The sequence below is a fragment of the Acomys russatus genome, chromosome 30 (assembly GCF_903995435.1).
Source record: "Acomys russatus chromosome 30, mAcoRus1.1, whole genome shotgun sequence".
Classification (NCBI taxonomy): domain Eukaryota; kingdom Metazoa; phylum Chordata; class Mammalia; order Rodentia; family Muridae; genus Acomys; species Acomys russatus.
The window spans coordinates 27,930,542-27,951,918 of record NC_067166.1 but is presented as its reverse complement, the minus strand read 5'-3'; the positions used below and the strand labels follow the sequence as shown (position 1 = coordinate 27,951,918).

Here is a 21,377-nt window from a genome sequence, read left to right as displayed (position 1 = left end):
AAAGTATTCCATGACTAAAACAAATTCAAACAGACCTATCCACAAATCTGGCTTTGCAGAAGTTACTCGATGGAAAACTCCACCCCAAAGGGACAAGCTACAACCAAAGCTACACAGGAAATAGATAACTCCACCATCACAAAAACACAAACACACAAACTCTCTACTGTAACCAACATCAAAAATTGAGAGACTTAACAGTCACTGGTCATTAATATCCCTCAACATCAATGGTCTCAACTCTCCAATAAAAAGACACAGACTAACTGAATGAATACATAAACAAGATCCATCATTCTTCTGCATTCAAGAAACACATCTCATCCACAAGGACAGACATTATCTCAAAGTAAAAGGCTGAGAAAAGATATACCATGCAAATGGTCACAAGAAGCAAGCTGGTGGAGCCATTTTAATATCTAATAAAACAGACCTCCTACCAAAATTAATCAAACAGGATGAGGAAGGACACTTCATACTCATCAAAGATAAAAATCAACCAAGAGGACATCACAATTCTGAACATCTATGCTCCAAATACAAGGGCACCCACATTTGTAAAAGAACTATTTAAAAAGCTTAAACCACACATTGATCCCCACACAATAATAGTGGGAGACTTCAACACCCCACTTTCACTGAAGGATAAGTCATTGAAACAGAAACTAAGCCGAGAAATAACATCATTAACCAACACCATAAATCAAATGGATCTAAGAGATATTCATAGAACTTTTCACCCAAACACAAAGATTATACCTTCTTCTCAGCACCCCATGGAACCTTCTCCAAAATTGATCACATAGTAGGTCACAAAGCCAGCCTCAACAGATACAAGAAGATTGAAATTATATATACTTTTAAAGTAACAATAAGTAGATTACTATTTCATCTTTTAAAAAGGTGAGTTTCAATTTGAAGACCAAAACCCTTAGGGCACAGGTGAAGGAATTCATAGAATATTTAAAATGTCCAGTATGGGGCTAAAGAGATGCTTCAGTGGTTAAGAGAACTTGCTGCTCTTGGGTATGTCCCACAGGCTTGGTTTCCAGCACCCACATAGTGAAATGGGAGATCAGACACCAACTTCTGTCATCCTCTTCTGAACGCTGAAGGCACCAGGCATGCAGGTGGTGCACATACATGCATACATACAGGCAAAACATGAATACACATAAAAAATCAATCTAAAAGAAAACTCTGAAAAATACCTGGTTTAAGTCTCTTATTATCATCTTAAGACTGAGACCTATTAAATAACAGTAGCTAGCCCTCCTTAACAGTCTTTTCACACTTCACCTTATTTAACTTGGTCAAATAAGCACAGTGAGAATCAACCTTTCTTTAGAGATCTTGGGTGCCTTTTTTTCTGCTGGCTCCTAGTTAGTACAACTAGGAAAAATGTAAACAGGAATTGTCATAGACATTAAATAATATTTTTTCATCTGTGTGGGAGCCATGGGCTTTGAGATGTACCCTTCTTTCATATACACACAGAAACAAATACTCATGTACACACACGCGCGCAAGGGTCTAGTCAGAGAGTCCTTGTACTTATTGGCACCTATACGGTATATGGAAGAATTTGAGGATGTCTTTATTTATACAGACTTGTGTAGCATATTAGTTCCTACGAAATATATTAGAGAGGAATCACAACAGCCAGAGGAGCAGACAGACCTGTTCCTTGCAAGATAGGAAGTCTGAGCTGTCTGTTATGCAGACTTGAAAGCCAACTGAACACTTTGTAAATGCTGGCTGCCCACACTGGACAGTTCAAGATGGTATCTCAGATTATCACTGCCATTGGATTGTAAGTCTTGACTCTGTGACTGCCAGGACTCGCTCTGCCTCTGTATCCAACCAGATTATTTTAGCTATAACTCTTCAGCTTACATACCATCATGTTTTATACTTTAAAAGTCACCATACTTTGGATTTCCTGAAGTAGCTAATTAAAGACTATGTTTTGGAACTATTTTGATAGTGCTAAAAATGCTTAAATATCACTCATACCCTATTGATTAAAAATAATCTTGATGCCTTTCCAAAGACAATCTGGGGGAGGGGAAATTCACTAAATTTCCAACTATAATTTACATTTATTTTCTGTGAAAATTTTGATCACTGCTCTTCATCTATCCTTCTTCTCTAAACACAGATGATTTAATTCACCAGGGAAAAAAAATTTATACTAAATCACAGAAGTCCTCACACTTCACCAGCCAAGGAAATATCCCATTACTGCCTGTGTAGTGACGGGCGGTGCTAATTCTAACCTTAGCTGCCAGGACATCATCAAGCTTAGGAGTACCTGTTAGCCTGCTGCTGTGCTTGCAAATTATCTCTTTTTGCATTTAACTACTGGGTTTATAATATTACACATTGCAAGGCTATGGGAACCTGAACAACATTCCTGCAGACTCAAGAGATGTTCATCTTAAAATACAAAGCATAATTTGACCACTAGGTGGTGACATAGACCGCTCAATATGATAGTGCTTTGCCAGACTAGTATTTACAATTATGATTATTAACTCCACCTGGAGAATTTAAAAAAAAAAACAAAAAAAAACAAACAAAAAAAAAAAAACTTGAAGGCTCATCCGTCGCGGGTCCTTCCAGTTGTGTGAGTGTAAGACTTCACCACCCGTATTGACTGCTACAGCTGGCATCTGAAAAGTCTAAGATAAGCACCTACAAAAGCTTGTATGTCCCTGTTCCCATTAATAGTATCTGAGGGGCTTAGATCGATGGTGAAATTTCATCACAAGTAACGTCATGTCTAGTAGATCCACCTAACGTCTTTAGAGTTGGTGCAATAAATAATTATGCATCAATGTACAACAATGAAACGCAGGCTGCGTGAATCTGAAAACTTGTGTTCTGAAAATATCATGCCTATACTACAAGCTCTCAGTGCAAACTCCTTCCATCATCTGGGACCCATTATGACGTGACTGAACTCCAAGTACTACAAACAAAACCCAAAGATAGCCCATGCCACCAAAGGCAAGCAGACTCTCCAGAGAATACAAGCAAGTTCCAGATACAACACACTTTTGCGAGACAAGAGGAAGGTACAACACACACACACACACACACACACACACACACACACACACACACACACACACACCACTTGTAGGGAGTTGGCTACTAATATCAACTTCAGTCTTCCAGAACAACCAGATAACCAGCAAATGGTTATCTGAGGGGGGAAAGAAGCTGTGGGGCACTCTTACTACAAAAATCAAAACATTTGGTAACATTCAAATGCCTTTCCATTCTGGACAATTCTAAGACACAATAGACGTGTGTTTGTAGTCTGCAGGGGTCACATTTAACTGTTCTACTTGAGGAAGGCAAAGGCCTTCCTGCAAGGTAGATATTCCCGCTTTTAATCCATGCACACTCATCTGGGTCCTGATTTATTTATGTTTTACGGGAGGTTATGGTTTTTCTGTTATCATTTAGTGGAGCCCACAACTGAAGAAGAAAAGAGCAGCTTTGTTTCCGAAGAGAAAGAGACATTTGTTCGTGTATCACTACCCATTGGAAGCTTGCAGTTGGATTTTACCAAACTGAATGTGCTGAAGGGAAGGAAAATTAACGTGTGGTCTCCCGGTGCTAGCTGTGAAAGTGGCAATGTGCCATTATTTTCCTAGCGGACAAAATTCTGTGCAGAAGAGACAGTCTGGCCACTCTTGAGCGCAGCACTAATCTTGTGAAATGCTGTGAGCTCACTGACTTGACAAAGCGGTAATTACAACAGCATTCCCAAGGGATGTGTGTTACTCCCACCTGCAGCAGACACGCTGAGACAGGCGGCCCCCACCCCCGCCCCCACCCCAACCCCACCTCAGCCCCCACTCCAGGCACAGCCTCCTAGGACAACATGCACTTCATCCATGCAAAGCACTATGCCCGAGGGTCCCTCTGCTCCATATTGTTTGCACAAGTCATCAGTCATGAAATGCTAAGGAACCAAATGCCAGAGAAAGTGCCCAAACCACTCGACTTCTTTTTCTTTGCTTTCTCCATGGTTATCCACTGCCTTAAACTAATTAGCAGTTCAATCTAAACATGTGCATGTGGTTCTAAAGTTTCCTGCAGCAGTGCTAAAGGGACCCCTGCATTCATTAAGTTTTCTTCACTGCAAGGCAAACTTGCCAATTACGAGATAATTTTGCAGCGGTAGCAAGTCATCAGTGATTTAAATCGGTGATTTAAAGCCATCATTAGACATCTGAGCCACAAGAACAAAAGGTAGATACAAGAGTTTTATGTTCTGGAACTACGTGGTGACTCATAATCTCCTGCGAGTAAGTTCAGAAGAAACAGCTGTTGATTCAAATCAAATTAAACCACAACAGACGTAAAATTTTTCACTGACAATATAGTGGTCTTTGGTAGAAAGGAATCTACAGTCTTCCATTCATGAGTATTGTGTTAAAGGCTGAAGAATGTTTTTCTTGGTTTGGAGATCATATAATGAAGGCTTCAAAGTAGAACATAATGAAATTAATATTGACACGCAGTGTGACTTGTTCACAGAGATGTGGCATTTGGTTTGGAGCTAAAACCACATCACTAATGAAGCTTGCGCGAGTACGCAGACAGAAAGCCTTCTCAGACTTCCCAGTGGAAATCGTCAAGCTTAAAGATCCTTTTGTCAGAGAACCCAATTTTCAAAATATTTTTTAAATTTTATTTATTTATTGCATATGAGTGCTTTATCTGCAGAAGAGTGTATCAGATCACATTATAGATGGTTGTGAACCATCATGCGGTTGCTGGGAATTGAACACAGGACCTTTGGAAGAGCAGGCAGCGCTCTTAACCACTGAGCCATCTCTCCAGACCCAATATTTTTATAATTGACATGCAACAATGCATGTTGTATGATATAGTGCGATATTTCAGTACATATAAGCAACCTGAAGTGATCACATTGAGTCCACTGATCACCTCAAACCTTTATCATCTTTTTGCATGGAAAAAAAAGTGTAAAGTCATCTCTACCTATTACTTTGACAAACCTAAATTAAGAAAACAATATGCATAAGGGTCTTACTTTGGATCACTTCTTGTGAAAGCCTATGCAGCCATTTCTCGTGATTAGAAACATATAGACAAGCCCTGCCCGCATCCCTGAATTTGTTAGCACTCCCTGTTCTCTCACAGCCCAGGACATGCAGGAGGCCAAGCACAGGACCTTCTGTGTTTACAAAAGGGTAACCACCTTCCTGCAGAAGAAGAGTAACTGTTTAGCTGGCCACCATGTCCTACTCCTTTTCTCTGTTCTTTAAAAATGTCTCTGCAGGTTATGGGCTATGGTTGCATTATTTTTATTTTCCAAATATATATATATTTTTTCTCAGTGCATTGCTTAACAGACTTATGTGTCTATCTCCAAGTGAAAACCACTTGCAGATGAAAATTTAGTTTTCTCCAAAGAAGTTTTGCTAGGGAAACAAACTACTCTTAAGGGAAGGCTGCATGGCCAGCAGTAGACAACCAACAGGAAATGAAGTCAATCGCATCTTTGGAGATTTCTCTTCTCATCATGTCATGGCCAGGCTCCTCTCTGACCCCCTCTCTTATTTAAATTTTATTTTATCACTCTTTTATTTCAATTTTTCTTCTCTCTTTTTAACCTACAGCTTTTTGGGCATATATCAAAGCTTCCAGTTTAGTGTTTTTCCCCTGGTATTATTTTTTTATTTTGTTCATTTTTACATGTATATTTGTATTATTACACATATACACAATAAACTACTTATAGAAAGAAGAACCATGAGACAATCAGGAATTATATAAATGTTACATTCATAATGTTTTGCCTATTTGTACTTGGCAGCCTTGAAGAAAACATCTTTCCTATCTTGGTGTGTCTAAAATTCTGAATGTAAATCAATATCTATCATATCTTGTCATTATCAACTTAAAACATCTGTCTAGACCTAAAAACATCTTAATCCCTAAAGAACTAAACTTAATTGTAAAACTAAACTATCTGGCCTTCAATCCCATCAGAGATTTGAGAAGGAATAAAATTAATAATCTGAGTATTCCAGTAGTGCAGGTTAGCAGCTTCCTAAATGAAAAGATGGAGAGAAGGTTTGCTGCCTGAAGAGTCACCCAAAATTCCTTATAACATTGAAGCATCATCTTCAGCCTTCTGGCCCAATATGTCTGACAGACATAGTTGTGAAGCAGGAGCAATTGAGGAGTTGTTTACTCTGTCTTGGCAGAGTTTGGCGTTCGACTCTGCCTGCATCAAGCTTGCCCATTTTGGGGCAGAATTCTGTCTGCAGCAGAAACAAGGACATTTTACCCTGCAGCTTGTTTGCCAAATTTGAAGCCTTCTCCATAAGGAGATTCTTAGATGCTCATCATCTTCTTTGGGGTAGGCTGGGTCTTGCCAGGAGTTAACCTGTCTCATTGTCAATGAATCTTTAAAATAATAAAAACACCTTTTCAAATAAGATATCTGAGTGTGAGAATGAGTGGATCTCTGCTATTTCTTGTGCCTTCTCTTGCACTATTTTCCTTTTGTCATTTTTTCCTATACCAATATGTTTGTTTTCATTTTATACTATATTTTACTTTGTTATTATCCCATTGAAGCCTGTTTGTTTTCTAATGGTGGGAGGGGAGAGGGGAGATAGGGAGGAACCTGGAGATAGAGAAAATTGTAATCAGGATATATTATGGGAAGAAAAAAACTATTTTGATCAGGAGAGAGAGAGAGAGAGAGAGAGAGAGAGAGAGAGAGAGAGAGAGAGAGAGAGTTTACTGTCAGTGGAACCAGAAATACATCACAGCACTTGAGATTAATTATTTATTTAACAATTGGTCAAAGAAACAACCTCAACGTCAGCTAAGAAAAGTCTGTTCACATTCTCAGGCTTTCATGCATGTTTAACTTGGAGGATTTAAGACAGTGGCTTTGAACATGTTAGTAAGATAACAAGAAAAGAAATTCATAGCTGATGTCATTTGCCAGGGTTTCTAATAAAGTACTGGGTATTCTGAGCCTTCAGACATAGTAAAGGTAAAGGGGGGGCACCAACTAGGAAAAAGCCAAGAAACAAAGTTAAAATATGTTAAGAAAAATAATGATGGAAATATAAATCACAAGATAAGGTTGGATACTATTGTATTCAGAACTATAGTTGTAAAATTCATTGGACAAACACCCCAAATAAATAATGAAAGATTTTTGAACTGTATCATAAAGAAAAATTTGGCTTTTTATCAATATTAGCAATCTCTTCTTACAGAGGCCAATAAAATATAGGGATTAATCAAAATCTAGTAATACAGGCAATTCTGATGACTTAGCCAAATAGCATCACTAATTTAGCAGAAACACATGAATTGAATTAGTCTAGCTATGAAGTACAATCATGTTAAATATGACATGACTGCACTGTCAGCTTATTGGAAACAAAGCCTAATTATTTCAATAAATGAAATCACTGACTCTGAGATCAAATTAAACTCTTTTTCCTGAGTTATATGGATTGTTCTTGGATACTGAATAGCAAAAGATGGTATCAGGTAAGCAGCAAAGGTCATTTTTCTTTTGATATCACTTTACTTCCTAAGATCTAGAACAAGTGTGAGAAAATGGAAAAGAAGAGAAAGCAATCTAATAAAGAAATGAAGTCCTTGAAATTACACATGGTTGATTTATGTTCCCCAAGTGTAAGCAAATACTGTTTTCCCAGATGAAGTCTCGACGACTATATGGGACATATTCAAAAGCAGAAAATCTTGGACAACACAGTGAAACAAAGAGAGCTATTTTAGCCAATGGCCTGCACACATATGGAACCTATTAAGGCAATGGGGAATATACAGAGAACCAGGAGAGTGTTCAGGAGACACCTAGGCTGTGTCTTCTTTTCTTCAGAAAGGAAGAGGACAGAGGAAAGGGTGGATCCAAAGAGATAAAAATTGGGCCGGAGATCAGTCAAATGTAGGCAGGCCAGTGGGCAGCTGCGCTCTCCTGTTACCAAATGTTCAAAGTTAGGGGACACTCCTTAGCATGTTTTTATTTATTTAACACAAAGACTGGATTAAGAAGAAACCAAGGCTGTATCAGTTTGTTCTGGATGTACTTTTGTGTTTCCTTTGATAATCTTTGCTTGTTTACATGACTCATTTGCTGCCCTCATCAAACAAAGCGTCTTAGTAAAGGCTTGGCCCTAAGACTTTAATGATTATGAGTGAATTATTAAGACTCAAGCTCCAGTTGATGTTCTCTGGTTTTTATGTTACACTACTCTGTCTTCCCTTGAAAATATCCCGATATGATATTTTTTTCTTTTGAAAGAGTGCAATGCTCTCAAATTTACTGAATTCAGAGACAATCTCAAATGTAGAAGTTATAATTAGATTAATTATACTAGATCCTTCTGCTTACATTAAAAATTCATGGGCACAAATGGGGCAGAAAGATCATTAAAGAGAGTAGATGGAAAGGCAGTTGCAAAATATTATCTTCTGGGCATAGCACAGCCATCACAAATATGATGTCACAGCAGCTATGGCTGCCTACTCTGGGCCTTCTCAAGACTGGGCCTCTCAACAGGTATCCAAAATGAATTCCAGGTCGTTATCCTCCCTGATGCATAAACCTCAGATAGCTACTGATAGTTTCAGGGGAGGATGCAGCCATTGTCTTCAGTTTTGTACCCAAATGATGAACATATCCAGCTCCAATGTATCATTCAAACTCGAAGTCACACAGGCCACTCTAGTTAAACTCAATGGGTCACAAAACAAGACGAAAAGATGCGAATGTGGGAAAGGTATCTGTAGGGAAAAGGGAAGGTGACAGAGAAGAGAGAAAAGAGTGACAGTATGCATAATACAAATGAACTATAACACTGCATACTTAAGTGAAATTGTTGAAGAACATTGAATGAGTAAAAAGATAACAGACATGACCAAAAGTGATTTGATTTGCTTTCTTCAGGGCATAGTAGAATGTTGATATCTTAAGCTCGCTCACCTGTATGCATGTGTCAGAAAAGTTATGGTCTCTAAGATATTTTTTATGCTCCATTTAGTTGCCAGAGAAGCCAATCTTGTCATATTAAGGTAGTTTACAGGATTGAGCAATGCAAGCTTTATTAGCCATAACGTACAGGATAACCATGCTACAATCCAAGGACACAAAGACGCCAAGGAGGACTCAAAGGAGGATGCTTGAAGCTCCCTCAGAAGAGGAAATAAAACAGACACCTGAAGTAGATAGAACTGGATGGAAGAGGGGGCGGGGAGAGTAATAGATATCAGGTGAAGGGACACTGGGATGGGGGTGGGAGAAGGAACACCAGGACAGAGAATGGAAATCAGAAGCATCTCTGAGATGGGGGGGGTGTCCTGTGAGTGTATGGGGGTGACTGTAGTTGAGGCTCCTTGCAGCAGGGGATATGAAGTCTGAAGTCACCATTTCGTGTAGCCAAGTGAGACTTCCACTAGAGGGAGGGGGACACCAATCCACCCAAAAAACCTTTGACCCAAAATTTGTTTCACCTATAAGAAATGTAGGGATAAAGATGGAGAAGAGAGTGAGAAAACGGAAAACCAATGAGTGGCCCAACCTGAGACCCATCCTATGAGACAGGGCCAACCCCTGACACTACTAATGGTACTCTGCTAACTTGTAGACCGGAGCCTAGCATAAGTGTCTTCTGAGAGGCTTCATCCAGCATCCAGCAGCTAATGGAAACAGATGCAGAGACCCACAGCTAAACAACAGGCTGAGCTTGAGAGTTTTATGGAAGAGTAGAAGTAAGGATTGAGAGAGCCAGAGGGGTCAAGGACACCACAAGAAGACCTACAGAGTCAATTAACCCAGGCCCATGGGGGCTCACAGAGACTGAATCACCAAGCAAAGAGCATGCAGAGGCTGGACCTAGACCTCCCTACACATATGTAGCAGATGTCCAGCTTGGCCATCATGTGGGTTCCTTAACAACGAGAGTAGAGGCTCTCTGTTGCCTGCCTTTGGATCCCTTTCCCTTAGTTGGGCTGCCTTGTCTGACCTCAGTGGGAGAGGATATGTTTAGTCCTGTTGTGATTTGAATAGCCAGCTTGGGTTGGTACCTCCTGGGGGACTCTCTTTTTCTGAAAAGAAGGAGATGAGGGAGGAGAGCAAGGGACAGAAGGGTGGGACTGGGAGGAGAGGAGGGAGGGGGGCTGGGATCAGGCTGTGAAGTGATTAATTTCTTTCTTTTTTTTTTTTTTGTTTGTTTGTTTTTTGCTTTTTGTTTTTCAAGCCAGATTTTCTCTGTGTAGCTTTGATTAAATGTTTTAAAAAGGGAAAAAAATAAAAAGAAAATAAAATTATCAAACTTAATTTCAAAAAGAGATGGCAGCTCACAAGGAACTGTACTTCTCTCTGAGGTGTTGATAAGGAAAAAAACTGTGGTAGTTAGACGCAACTAGAGACTCTCATAGGACTCCATTTATTGCACCAGAATTCGATAAGAGAAAACATTAAAGTTCAATGCCTGTTCTAACTAGTACTGGTACAATCTAGTTATGAAATGCCCCTCTCCAGCCCATGGATTGAAGGCTTACTAGCCAGAAGTACTATTATCTGGGTGGTTTGCGGAGCCTTTAGGAAGCGGGATCTAGTTGGCAGAGTGGGTGTTTAGAAGTAGGACTTTAAGATCACTGCCTGGTCCCTGCATCCAGCTATGTTCTTCCTGAGCAGCAGTGATGTGAGAACCCGTCATGCTCCTGTCACTTATCAACTATTGTGACATGCCTTCCCTGCTACAATGTGCTAAAACTGCCTATAACCAGGGAGCAAAAGAAATCCTCCCTCTCTGAGGTTTTAGGTTTTTGTTATTACTGTTGTTGTTATTTTCCTATCATATATTTCCATCACAGGAAAATCAGATTTTCTTTCCGGAAGTGCACTTGTGACTTGAATGACAGGTAATACTAATGTCATATACATCGTGATGACAGAGAGGGAGCCTGCGATTGTGCTCTCATTCACATCAAGGAGAGACGAGACAGAAGAAACTGGGCACAGTCCTCAGCTTGGGCACTGGACTTGTATCCACAGGTTTCTGACTCTAGAAGAACTCAACCTTCCAGGTGAACTCAGTGGACATCTAGAGGCAGGCCTAGCCCCCAGCGTCCAGACAACAACCCCTGGGCACGACAGAGCTTTAAAAGGCAGAGAAGAGTTTGGGACTGATACCAGAATGACCCTCACCTTTTGCCAAACATGAATCCAGCTGACTGGCAGGTAGTGAGTGAAATATAAGCACCTAAGTAATTTACATACAAGAGCTGAAACCTAAATATTAATTGATGGCATTTTCCCCCCTTTTCAATTTAGAACTTAATAGTACTGTTCAGCTGAGTGGATCTCAACATTAACGGCATTTCAGAAACACGCAGGGATTGCCCAGGGACTACAGCTGCTGGAGATTTAGCTAGAAAACACCTGGAATGAGCAAGGCCTTGGCCAAGTGTTTAAATATTCTCCCCCAAGTGGCTGTTAAAGACAGTGGCAGGGAGCAAGTCCAGGGTGGCAAATCAGAACTTGGCTAGTATTAAAACACTAGATTATCCTGTGTTTCACTCAAAACAGCTTTACTCATTCAGATTTCACAACCTATTTTGTACTGTAGTTTGTGATACAGTATTGAGCGGCAGGCTATCCTGGTCTATGTAGTGAGCCCCTTCCCAAAAACTAAAACGAACGAAGCAAGAAACGAAGCCATACAAAGCAAAGCAAAAACGCGTGCAGTTTAAGTGGACTTGTAGCCAGCATTTCCACATTTCCAAGGTTATATTTCTTACTTTAAGAAACAGAAATAAGTAATGAATAAGAAAGATTACTTAAAACACACTACCAAGATGAAACTTGATAGCCTATGACCGTATAGTGGGGGGGAGAAGGTCCCCCAAGATCACAGACCTAGGGGCGGGGGGGAAAAGGGTGAAAGCAAGCAGGAGGGAGGGAAGAACGGGAGGATACAAGGGGTGGGATAACAATTGAGATGTAATCTGAATAAATTAATTTTTAAAAGATGCAAAAAAGAAAGATTATTCAGCAGTGTTGAAATGGAATGAGATTTACAATGTTGCAAATTCCTTACATTAAAAATTGAGCCCTTTTTCTATGTAAAAGTGAGCCATGCTTCGTAGCAGTTTCATTGCGTTTGTTCAGGAAGAAAAACTTATTTGCCTCCCTTACATTTATTGTTTTGCTGTTTGCTTTGAAGCTAAAAAGGCCAAGATAGCCCTCTGAAAGGATGACCCAACACAACTCCCATTGTCTGCCTGTTCGTTTCCTCACAGTCTACGGCTCTCATCAGTGCCACAGTTCTGGAAGAGGGCACCGATGACTAGAAATGTTAGCTGTAAATAATTTTTTAGTCCCTCCTTGTTTCAAGGAGCAATCCTAGCCAGCCCATTGCTTACTTTATGACATAAAAGCAGTGCTTAGTACCCAAATGCTGTCATCTCCGTCAGTATCTTACCAGAGCGCTGCCGTCAGTCCAACGGAAGTCGTGTTCAAACATTTTGTCATTGAGGCCTATCCACTGGTAATCATGGCCCACACCTAAGTGACATAAGACAGATGTTTTTACCACTGTTTCAAAGAACTAGTCCAAAAAAAGTTTTTTTTTTTTTTTTTTTTTTTCAGAGTCAGTCATACCATCCTCTTCTCTGGTCTTTTAATTAGTTGTTCCTAAAAATTCTTTCCTAGTTTATCCTTATTCTTCTACCCGATGGGCATTAAATTAACAGGCACATTTCAAGCATTATGAAAATATTAAAATACCTGAGGCAGTCATTTGCCTACAGTTTCACTGTAGCTAAATATTTTTCTATCCTTATTCATAATAGAAAATATGCATTTACTTATCTTGTTAATCTATCTGTGCCACCGGCAAAGATTTAGTGGCTCGGTGAAATTCACTGGAGTTTACACATTCTCGCCTCACTTGGGAAAAAAATACATCTCTTTTCTGAAAATGATGAACATTAAGGCCAAATAGTTCTGCGTAGTTACTTTTCAAAGGTATTTACCATGCCATGAGTCACTAGCTAAAATATCATGCAACAAAGTTCAATGAACTCTATGCAGGTTATAAATTAACAAAAATATTTGAGAAGGATGAATGGCATCTTGGGGGTACAGTCAGCTGAGCACCAAACCCTGCTTTCTGAGCAGAGTAGTTCTACCCACTTGCTAAATAACAGGCCACTGGCCCCTCTTTCCTGCATTAGGATATTAGGATGCAGGCCCAGGACTAGGTATTACCAGCATACTATATAAAGCCAGGAGACCAGTGGAGGAGACCCAGTATGCACAGAGTTGGGATTAAGGTGCTATTCACAGCTCCATTTTAATTTGCAGGAAATAAATAAAAAGAACCTCAAAGCAATGTTATGCTTAACGTCAATGGTGTTGATGAGAACTCTACTGAGCCATAAGAAATCGCTTTTTCTGTGAGGGAGGCATATCAAATAGTAATTGCTTATGCTTCAGCCCGAATTCTGTCTGGTCTTCCACCTGCCACTGCTGGCATGCTAAGTGCCATATCGGAAGGTCTTCTTAAGTGCAAACAGTAGTAGCAAAGGTGATTTGATGTAACGTTCAAGGTGAGAAACTTCATAAACTGAGTGAAGACATAGGAGAACTACTTTAAATGGGCTTGGGGTTAGCTAAGAGAGTGGGAAGAATGAGTGAAGTTCAAAAAAAAATTCACATCTGGTACATACGATTCACAAACATTTGCTCCTCGTGAGACAGGATGCTTGTGAGGTGGGCACCCTGCAGGCGGCACTCCCTTTCAGCAGCATCCCATGTGCGGCGATGAGCAAAGTATTTGTAGCATTGCCCTTGGAATTTGTGCCAGCCGTAATCACACGTCTCGGTGTCTGGGAAGAAACAAGGTCAAGATCTATTAAACTCATCTACGTCATCTGAACGTGGTTCTTCAGTTCTTGTGTTGAGAGGACATCCAGACCAGTATCTATGTAATGTCCCTGAAGTAAGGGATTCCTCTATTTTGGTCACAGTGACTAAGACTTCATAGTATGGTGAACCAGTGAAGTGAGTGGTTGTATATCTTTGGACTGAAAAGGCACTATCTAATTGTAATCCCCTTAATTAAAAACAGTTTTAAAAGGAGACAAAGCCAGCATAGCAACCATCCAAAATCCTCACAGGCTGTAGAGTCGCTAACTTAACTTGCGAAAGTATTTGCCATTCACCCCTTTTCAACGCAACTTTTCTAAGCAAACCATTCACAAATGATAAGACCAAGAGACTCCAGTTAATAGGGCCATGAACACTATATTTGCACAATGACTTCAAAAGTTCTGGAACTGTTTTTTGCCCCCAGAGAGCTCTCTGGGAGGTCACAGGCCCCTGTCATATACGATTTATGAAACGACAAAATATCATGAGTAGGCAGCTTTGAGAACATAATTTGCAATGTGTGCTTTCTACTTCTCAAGAGGAACAACAGGGAGGTTCTGTGCAAAAGATCAAGCTTTTGAGTTAATTAAAAACAAAATAACCAACTTCTTCAATTTCACTACTTTCTCTCACTCTAGTCACTCAGATCCAAGTATGTGTGTTCTCTCTTGCAATAAGCACAACATAGCCAATATCCCAATAGGATAATGAGGATAATGATGTTTTTCAAATATATCCACAGTTTACAACACTAAACGGTAAATGCACTCTATTTTATGACAGTCTCCCATTATAGCCACCCACTCACAGGTGAAGGTGTACACACCATTTCTACTGAAATAACCTTGGTCTTCACAAAATGTATCTCACAAATGCATTGAAATACTTACAAGTAAAGAACAAATAGAACTGCAGCGTTAACAGAATTTTAGACACCAAAGAGACCTTCCTGATCTCCTAATGCATTTACTTTCCCCTAATTTTACCGATTAATAGATTTTTTTTTTAAACTACCAAACTCAACTGCTTGTTTTATATGCTACCCCTGGTAGCTGCAGTGGAATTCAAACCCCCCAACTCTTTTTGTCTAATGGACTCCTCTTTGTATCCTTGGAGAGTTTCATTTTGAGAGATTTCGTGCTTCCAGCCACAATATTAAATAGAGGTATCTCATCTCTGAAAGCAGCCATGGGTCCAGCTTACTCTGAGAGGGCTGTTGTTTAGTTGTAGGCAGAGGCTGACTTACTGTTTTGGGTAATGTGCCCTGGAAGGATGCTTACAATACTGTGTGGACATCACAGAAAAGGATGTACAACATAGCTATATGGCCCAATATAAAATTTCCTGCAGACTCCCCAAATGAAGCCTACTTTGGTCCATTGGATATTAGTGTTTCTTTGGGAGTCATTTGCTTGGAAAAATTCAGTAGTTGGGGGAAAGGCCAGGGAAGAAGCTGATTTCCATGTATGATGTTCCTTATGCAGAAAGAGAGTTGGAAAACACATAGAATACTTTTCCCAATAAAATCAATACTGCAAGATTGTAGCTGCATAGCTTGCCTTAACTGTACAACTTGTCATTTATACTAAGATAATGTGGATAATGCTTGGATCCAAATGTATGAATAATGTATCAGGAAATAAATCTGTTCACACTTTATTATTTTCCATAAACTAATTGATGTCCCTTTTGTTTCCCCTCCCCCCTGTTATTTGCCATTAAAATGGGTTGTCATTAACAAAAACAAAACTAGAAAGTTCAAACTCTCAACCATGTCATTATTCGCAGTTTAGATGTAGCTTATTTCCCAGGGGTCCATGTCCTAAAGACTGGTCCCTGGTACTGGGGTATCAAGAGGTCATGGGACAGGAGATGAGCCTGCATGGAAGCAGATGAGCTATATGAGGTTGGTGATGCTTTCTCAAGTCTTCGGGTAGGTGTCTATAAGAACAGCAAGTCTGCCCCCTCTTGGGTCTCTGCTTTGCCTTTCTTTTGATTGCTCCCTTCTGCTTGAAATTACTTCCTGCTTCTCCATCATGGCATGAATGTGGCAGGTAGCCCTCATCAGAAACCAAACACATAAAGTTACCCTGCTTTAAATGTTTAGCCTCCAAGATTGAGAATTAAGGAAACCCCTTTCCTTCATTAAGCAGATATCTGTTTCATTATAGCACAACAAAACAGACAAATACCTTCCTCAGTTAATAAGTGCATATAGTCTAAGAATACGGGCCTAGATATTAAGAAGCCATGCTTGTATCAATACCAAAGTGGGAAAACTTTCCACTTGTTCTATTTGAATCAACAATAGTCCCATTTAAAAAATTGTGGAGCTAGGAATTGAACCCCATGAATGATGGGCAAGTGTTAAACCATTGAGCTATAGCCTTAACATTTTTTTCTGTGTCTTTATTCTAAAACAGCATCTCATTAAATTGCCCAAATTTTCCTTGAACGTGTAACCCTCCTGTTCAACCTCACAAGTAGGTGTAATCGTAGGTCTGTCCCACAAATCCTTGATAAACCATAGCTTTCCAATAGCTGTAAATATATGTATGAAGACCACTGCATAGAATTAAGGCACTTGGGTTTTTGTAAAGTCTAAATCCATTTCTACAACCTTAGTTTCTATTAGTCATGAGTTCAACAATGATGTATTGGAGGACTACATAACCAAGGAGTATCTCCTAGAATATTATTTCCATGGAAGAATTAAGAATTGCTTTTGGTGTTTTATCAACTTTATCTAAAAATAATGTGAATCTTATTTTTTTTTTCATTTTACTTTTTGGAGTAAGTTTAGTTTTCCTTTTCCCCCCATTTTCAACTTTGGATCAAACCCAGATCTTTGTACAGACTAGGCAACTCTTCTACCTCTGAGCTCTGTCACAGGCTGCCATAGATGATGTTTTCTTAAAAAGTCACTCATCATTACTTATGGGCATCCTATGCCTCACAGTCCTTATAGCGCAAAAGCTACAACACAAAGGCCCAGCAACTCCTGCTTCTGACTGCTGAAGCCAGTCACTCTTAAAACTGCTCCATAAAAAAAAAAATCTGTAGACAACATTTTCAGCACCTCTAATATAGAGTTGCTAAGCCTTAAGATAGTGTCCCCACCTTGATCCCTTGCCCCAGCAAACTCTATCCCCAGCTTTACAGCATTCTGTGTGAGCCTGTTTCTCTACTGCTCAAAATGCCCTTTTCTGGAGTTTGTGATTATTCCACCAGAATGTATGTCCTGTTCAGAGTCACGGAGATGCTAGCAGTTACTAATGCAGAGCAAAGGTCACCTGAAGAACAATGACCCAGTCATGGGAACTTGGGACAGAGAGCTGTTTAGACAACAGTGGTACTGTTAATGAAGAGGGCAGTTGTTCTTAGGCAACCTGAAAAGGAGAGAGAGAGAGAGAGAGGAAAAAAACCCTTCCTGTGAATCACAAGAGCGCAGCTGTGCTGGAAAAACAGCTGGAAGCCAGTAAGACAGAGAAAGGCTAGACTTGCTGAACAAGGAGACAGATGCACATGTTAGGGGGTATCATTAATGATGAAGCAATCTGTCTCTTCTCAAAGCAGAGGGAAGAGGTCCAAAGTCCCTTCTGAGAATCTTCTACCACTTAATTCATTAGACTTTCCTTAATTAAGACTTGTATCTTTGGGAGTTGTGAGATGTTAGAAATCCTTGGGCTTTAGAATTAAGCTGCCCAGGAACAGTTCACGTATGTCACCTTGAATGCACCACATGCCTTCTCTAAGCCTTAGTTCCTAACACAAGGCATAGAAGTTGTTAGTCGGCTGACAGGGTGCATCTGGAAAACTGTAAGGCATCATCACTGGGTCACCGAGACCAGGAACACCTGTCAGAACGGCAAAGATGGAAAACTCAAGTGACAGCTCATGCTGGCGAGGATGTGGAAAAGGGGGAACGCTCCTCCATTGCTGGTGGGCGTACAAGATTGTACAACCACTGTGAAAGTCAATCTGGCACTTTCTCAGACCTAGCTATACCACTCCTGGGCATATATCTGAAAGATGCTCCATCATACAAGGACATTTGCTCAACTATGTTCACAGCCACTTTATTGGTAATAGCGAGAATCTAGAAACAACCTAGATGCCGCTCAACTGAAGAATGGATAAAGAAACTCTGGTACATTTGCACAATGGAATACTACTCAGCTATTAAGAACAAGGAAATCTTGAAATTTGCAGGCAAATAGATGGAACTAGAAACGATCATCCTGAGTGACGTTAAGCCATACCAGAAACACTCATGGTCCATACTCACTGAGAAGTGGATATTAGCCAAATAATACAGGATAACCATACTACAATGAACAGACCTAACATCACTAAATAACAAGGAGGGCCCTAGGGAGGATGAATAATTCTCATTCAGAAAGGCAGATAGAATAGACACAGGAAGCAGTTGAAGAGAAGGAACAGGAAGGGAGCCTATCATAGAGGTCCTCTGAAAGACTCCACCCATCAGGGGATAGAAGCAGATGGTGAGACTCACAGCCAGACTTCAGGGTGGAGTGCAGAGAATCAACAAGTCTGGGCTGGGGGTCATGGGGTGGGGATGGGTGCTGCAAAGACTGATGCACCAACCAAGGACCGTGCAAGGTGAGGACCTAGACGCTCTGTTCAGATTTAGTAGATAAGCAGAACAGTCTCCTTGTGGATCCCATAAATAGGGGCTACATCTGACATGGACTCTGCTGCCCACTCATTAATCACTTCCCTCTGGTGGGGTGGCCTTGCTGGGTCTCAGAGAAAGAGGATGCAGGCAGCCCAGATGAAACTTGATAGGCTGATGTCAGATGATAGGAAGGGCTCCCCTTTTCTCAGGACTAGGGGAGATTAGGGAGGGAAGGCAGGATGGGGAGTCAATGAGGGGCAGGGCTATACTCGAGATATAAAGTAAACAATTTTTTAAAATCTAAAGCTAACTTATTCAATGCAATTTTAAAAACAGGAAAAAATATCTTTAAAATGTAGCCATCAGCCATCTCCTGGAACAGTAACTTCAGTGACTTTTGGCTTTGCTCTAGCTTTCATTGTCATGAACATCTATCTGGATTAATGCCACAAAGTGGGAGATGCCAGGCCAATGTGTCTGTGTGTCTAATACAATTTCGTTTTGTTTGATGGAATAGAAGCTTGCAACTGAGCTCTCTTATCAACGCCAAACCACTGCATGTCTGTAAGTGGAGGGAGTCAGCACTACAAAGCTCAGAGTGCTGAGCACACAGTCTGTTTTGGAATGATGTTAGTAAGCCGTGTTATCTCCAACCACCTGAACTATACTCTTAGTTTGGCCATAAAATGTAAGTTACAAGGATTGTAGGAGATTCCAGGCCTTTCTTTCATTCAGAAAACCTAGATGCTTCTTTAATAGGATGGTTTCCTGGAAGCCACTGCACAACATCCTCCATAAAGCACGTGGCAAGCCACAGCTAAGGCACCAGGCATCCAGGCTTCCTCTAGACATGGCTGGCCTGGCCAGGAACATATGCCCCAGAATCTCAAGTGCTTAAGGGGATAAGGCAAATGCAACTAACACTGGATTCATTAGTCCTGACATACAGGTCATGAGATGGGAAATGCCTATTGTGCGCCCAGAAATAATACTTACAACTGTATTTCTTTTTTTACCAGATGTCCTTAAATTTGACTCAGTGTGCCCATATAATTCCAAATTATAAGCAAAACAAATGCAGTCAAGTCCATTCTATCGCTATTGATGCACAAGGAACCCTAATGTAACCTGTGAATTTTCCAATATAAAGTATATAGAGCAAGGCCCCAGATTAACATAATTAATGTTAACCACAAAAAAAAATGCTAAATAGTTCTTACCTTGTTCACAGAGAGCACCAATGTAACTCGGAAGGCAGAGGCACCTAAACGTATTAAAGCCATCCACACAGGTGGCTCCATTCCGACAAGGGTTAGAGTGACATTCGTCAAAATCTGCAATAAAATTGTGAACAGGAACAAAGAGGGTAAAAATGTTCTATTTAGTGGAAGGTTGCTAGATAAGACACATGATGGAAGCTAAATATGATGTTCAGATCTTATAAAAAGTAATTTATTATAAGTACATCATGTCTAATATTTTGGTCAATGTTATGCCCACACTAAAAAAACCTTCTCTCTCTCTCTCTTTTTTTTTTTATCTGAAATTTTCTTTCATGAATGTTATTTTATTGAAATGGGAAACTCTAAAGCCGTGTCAAAAGTATCCAGAGTATGCTGCTTGTTTCCATGGATACTAGGTGAATCCAGTGAGTCCTAGAACTACTAAAGAACTCGCACCCAGCGGGTGAAGCTTCACTTGCTTAAGCTGTTCACAACAGAGCAAAGGTCGCCTTGTGAAGCCCTGCCGGGTATGGGTTACACAGACAGAACCCAACAAAAACTGGTTTAATTAACCCACCTAACATACACGTCATGTACACACATTTGCTCTGAGACTGCTGACAGAGTCCATCATGCTTTCCCTTCCATCATAGCTGCTGGAAAAGTATTCTAGGTCCTCAGCCAAGAGCATCTTACCCAGTTCACACTGATCCCCGCTGAATCCAGGTACGCAGGTGCACACATAGGAAGTCTCCGTTGGATAACAGGTGCCTCCGTTGAGGCATGGGTTTGTTTTGCAGCGATCAGATCCTATCGTGTTCAGGAAAATGAGAACTTTTAGCCTCCTCTCCCAGGTTTGAATGGATTTTAGCACAAAATGTCAGAAGCTTCACCATAGCAATTTAGAGATGCTATATATAAAATTAACTTTACTCTGGAGTGTTCCTTGGCATTATAACTAAATATTACAAATCCCATCTATTCATTTCTAGGATTCAATCATTATTATTTGTAAACAATACATCATACCACATCTGGCAACTAACATTCTATGGCAGATTTAGTCGGCATGATAATGGCAATTGATTTTAGTTAAATAAAATGATTACACATATGTGCACAGTGGATGGAAATGTATTCTTTTAAACGGTGTTAGTTCATGTGAAATGGCTGGGTACACAGAACATGCATTCTTTTAGCAGATTGGCTTGTTACCAGTGCTTGAATTACTATTGCCTTTTACCACTTAATGCTCAGAGCCTGTCTTCCAAAGTGTGCACTGAAGTCTCTTCTGCTACATTAACATGCCTTTTCCAAAAACACGTTCCAACTGTACTCCTTTAAACTACACTTGAAGAAAAGCAACACATGGATTAAACTTGACTGTATAAAAACAATCCCAAACACAAAACGCTCACTTAAAACGAAGCCCCAAATGTTATTACAATTTTCTTAATAAAACATAAATATCACTAGCAACCTTCCCAGGAAGTAGATGCAAAGACCTAACTATAACAGTTTAACATAATAA

At 40.1% G+C, this 21,377-nt stretch overlaps 1 protein-coding gene across 1 annotated transcript in view; it reads right to left on the bottom strand.

Annotated features, from left to right (window-relative positions):
* Positions 1-21,377, bottom strand: part of Vcan (versican) — a 93,737-nt gene that overhangs the window by 11,941 nt on the left and 60,419 nt on the right. The window contains exons 9-12 of the mRNA XM_051172618.1: positions 20,543-20,656; positions 19,844-19,957; positions 13,780-13,938; positions 12,531-12,613 (exon numbers count right to left, since the gene is read on the bottom strand). Coding sequence (XP_051028575.1) covers positions 12,531-12,613; positions 13,780-13,938; positions 19,844-19,957; positions 20,543-20,656 — 470 coding nt within the window. The remainder of the gene's footprint in view (positions 1-12,530; positions 12,614-13,779; positions 13,939-19,843; positions 19,958-20,542; positions 20,657-21,377) is intronic.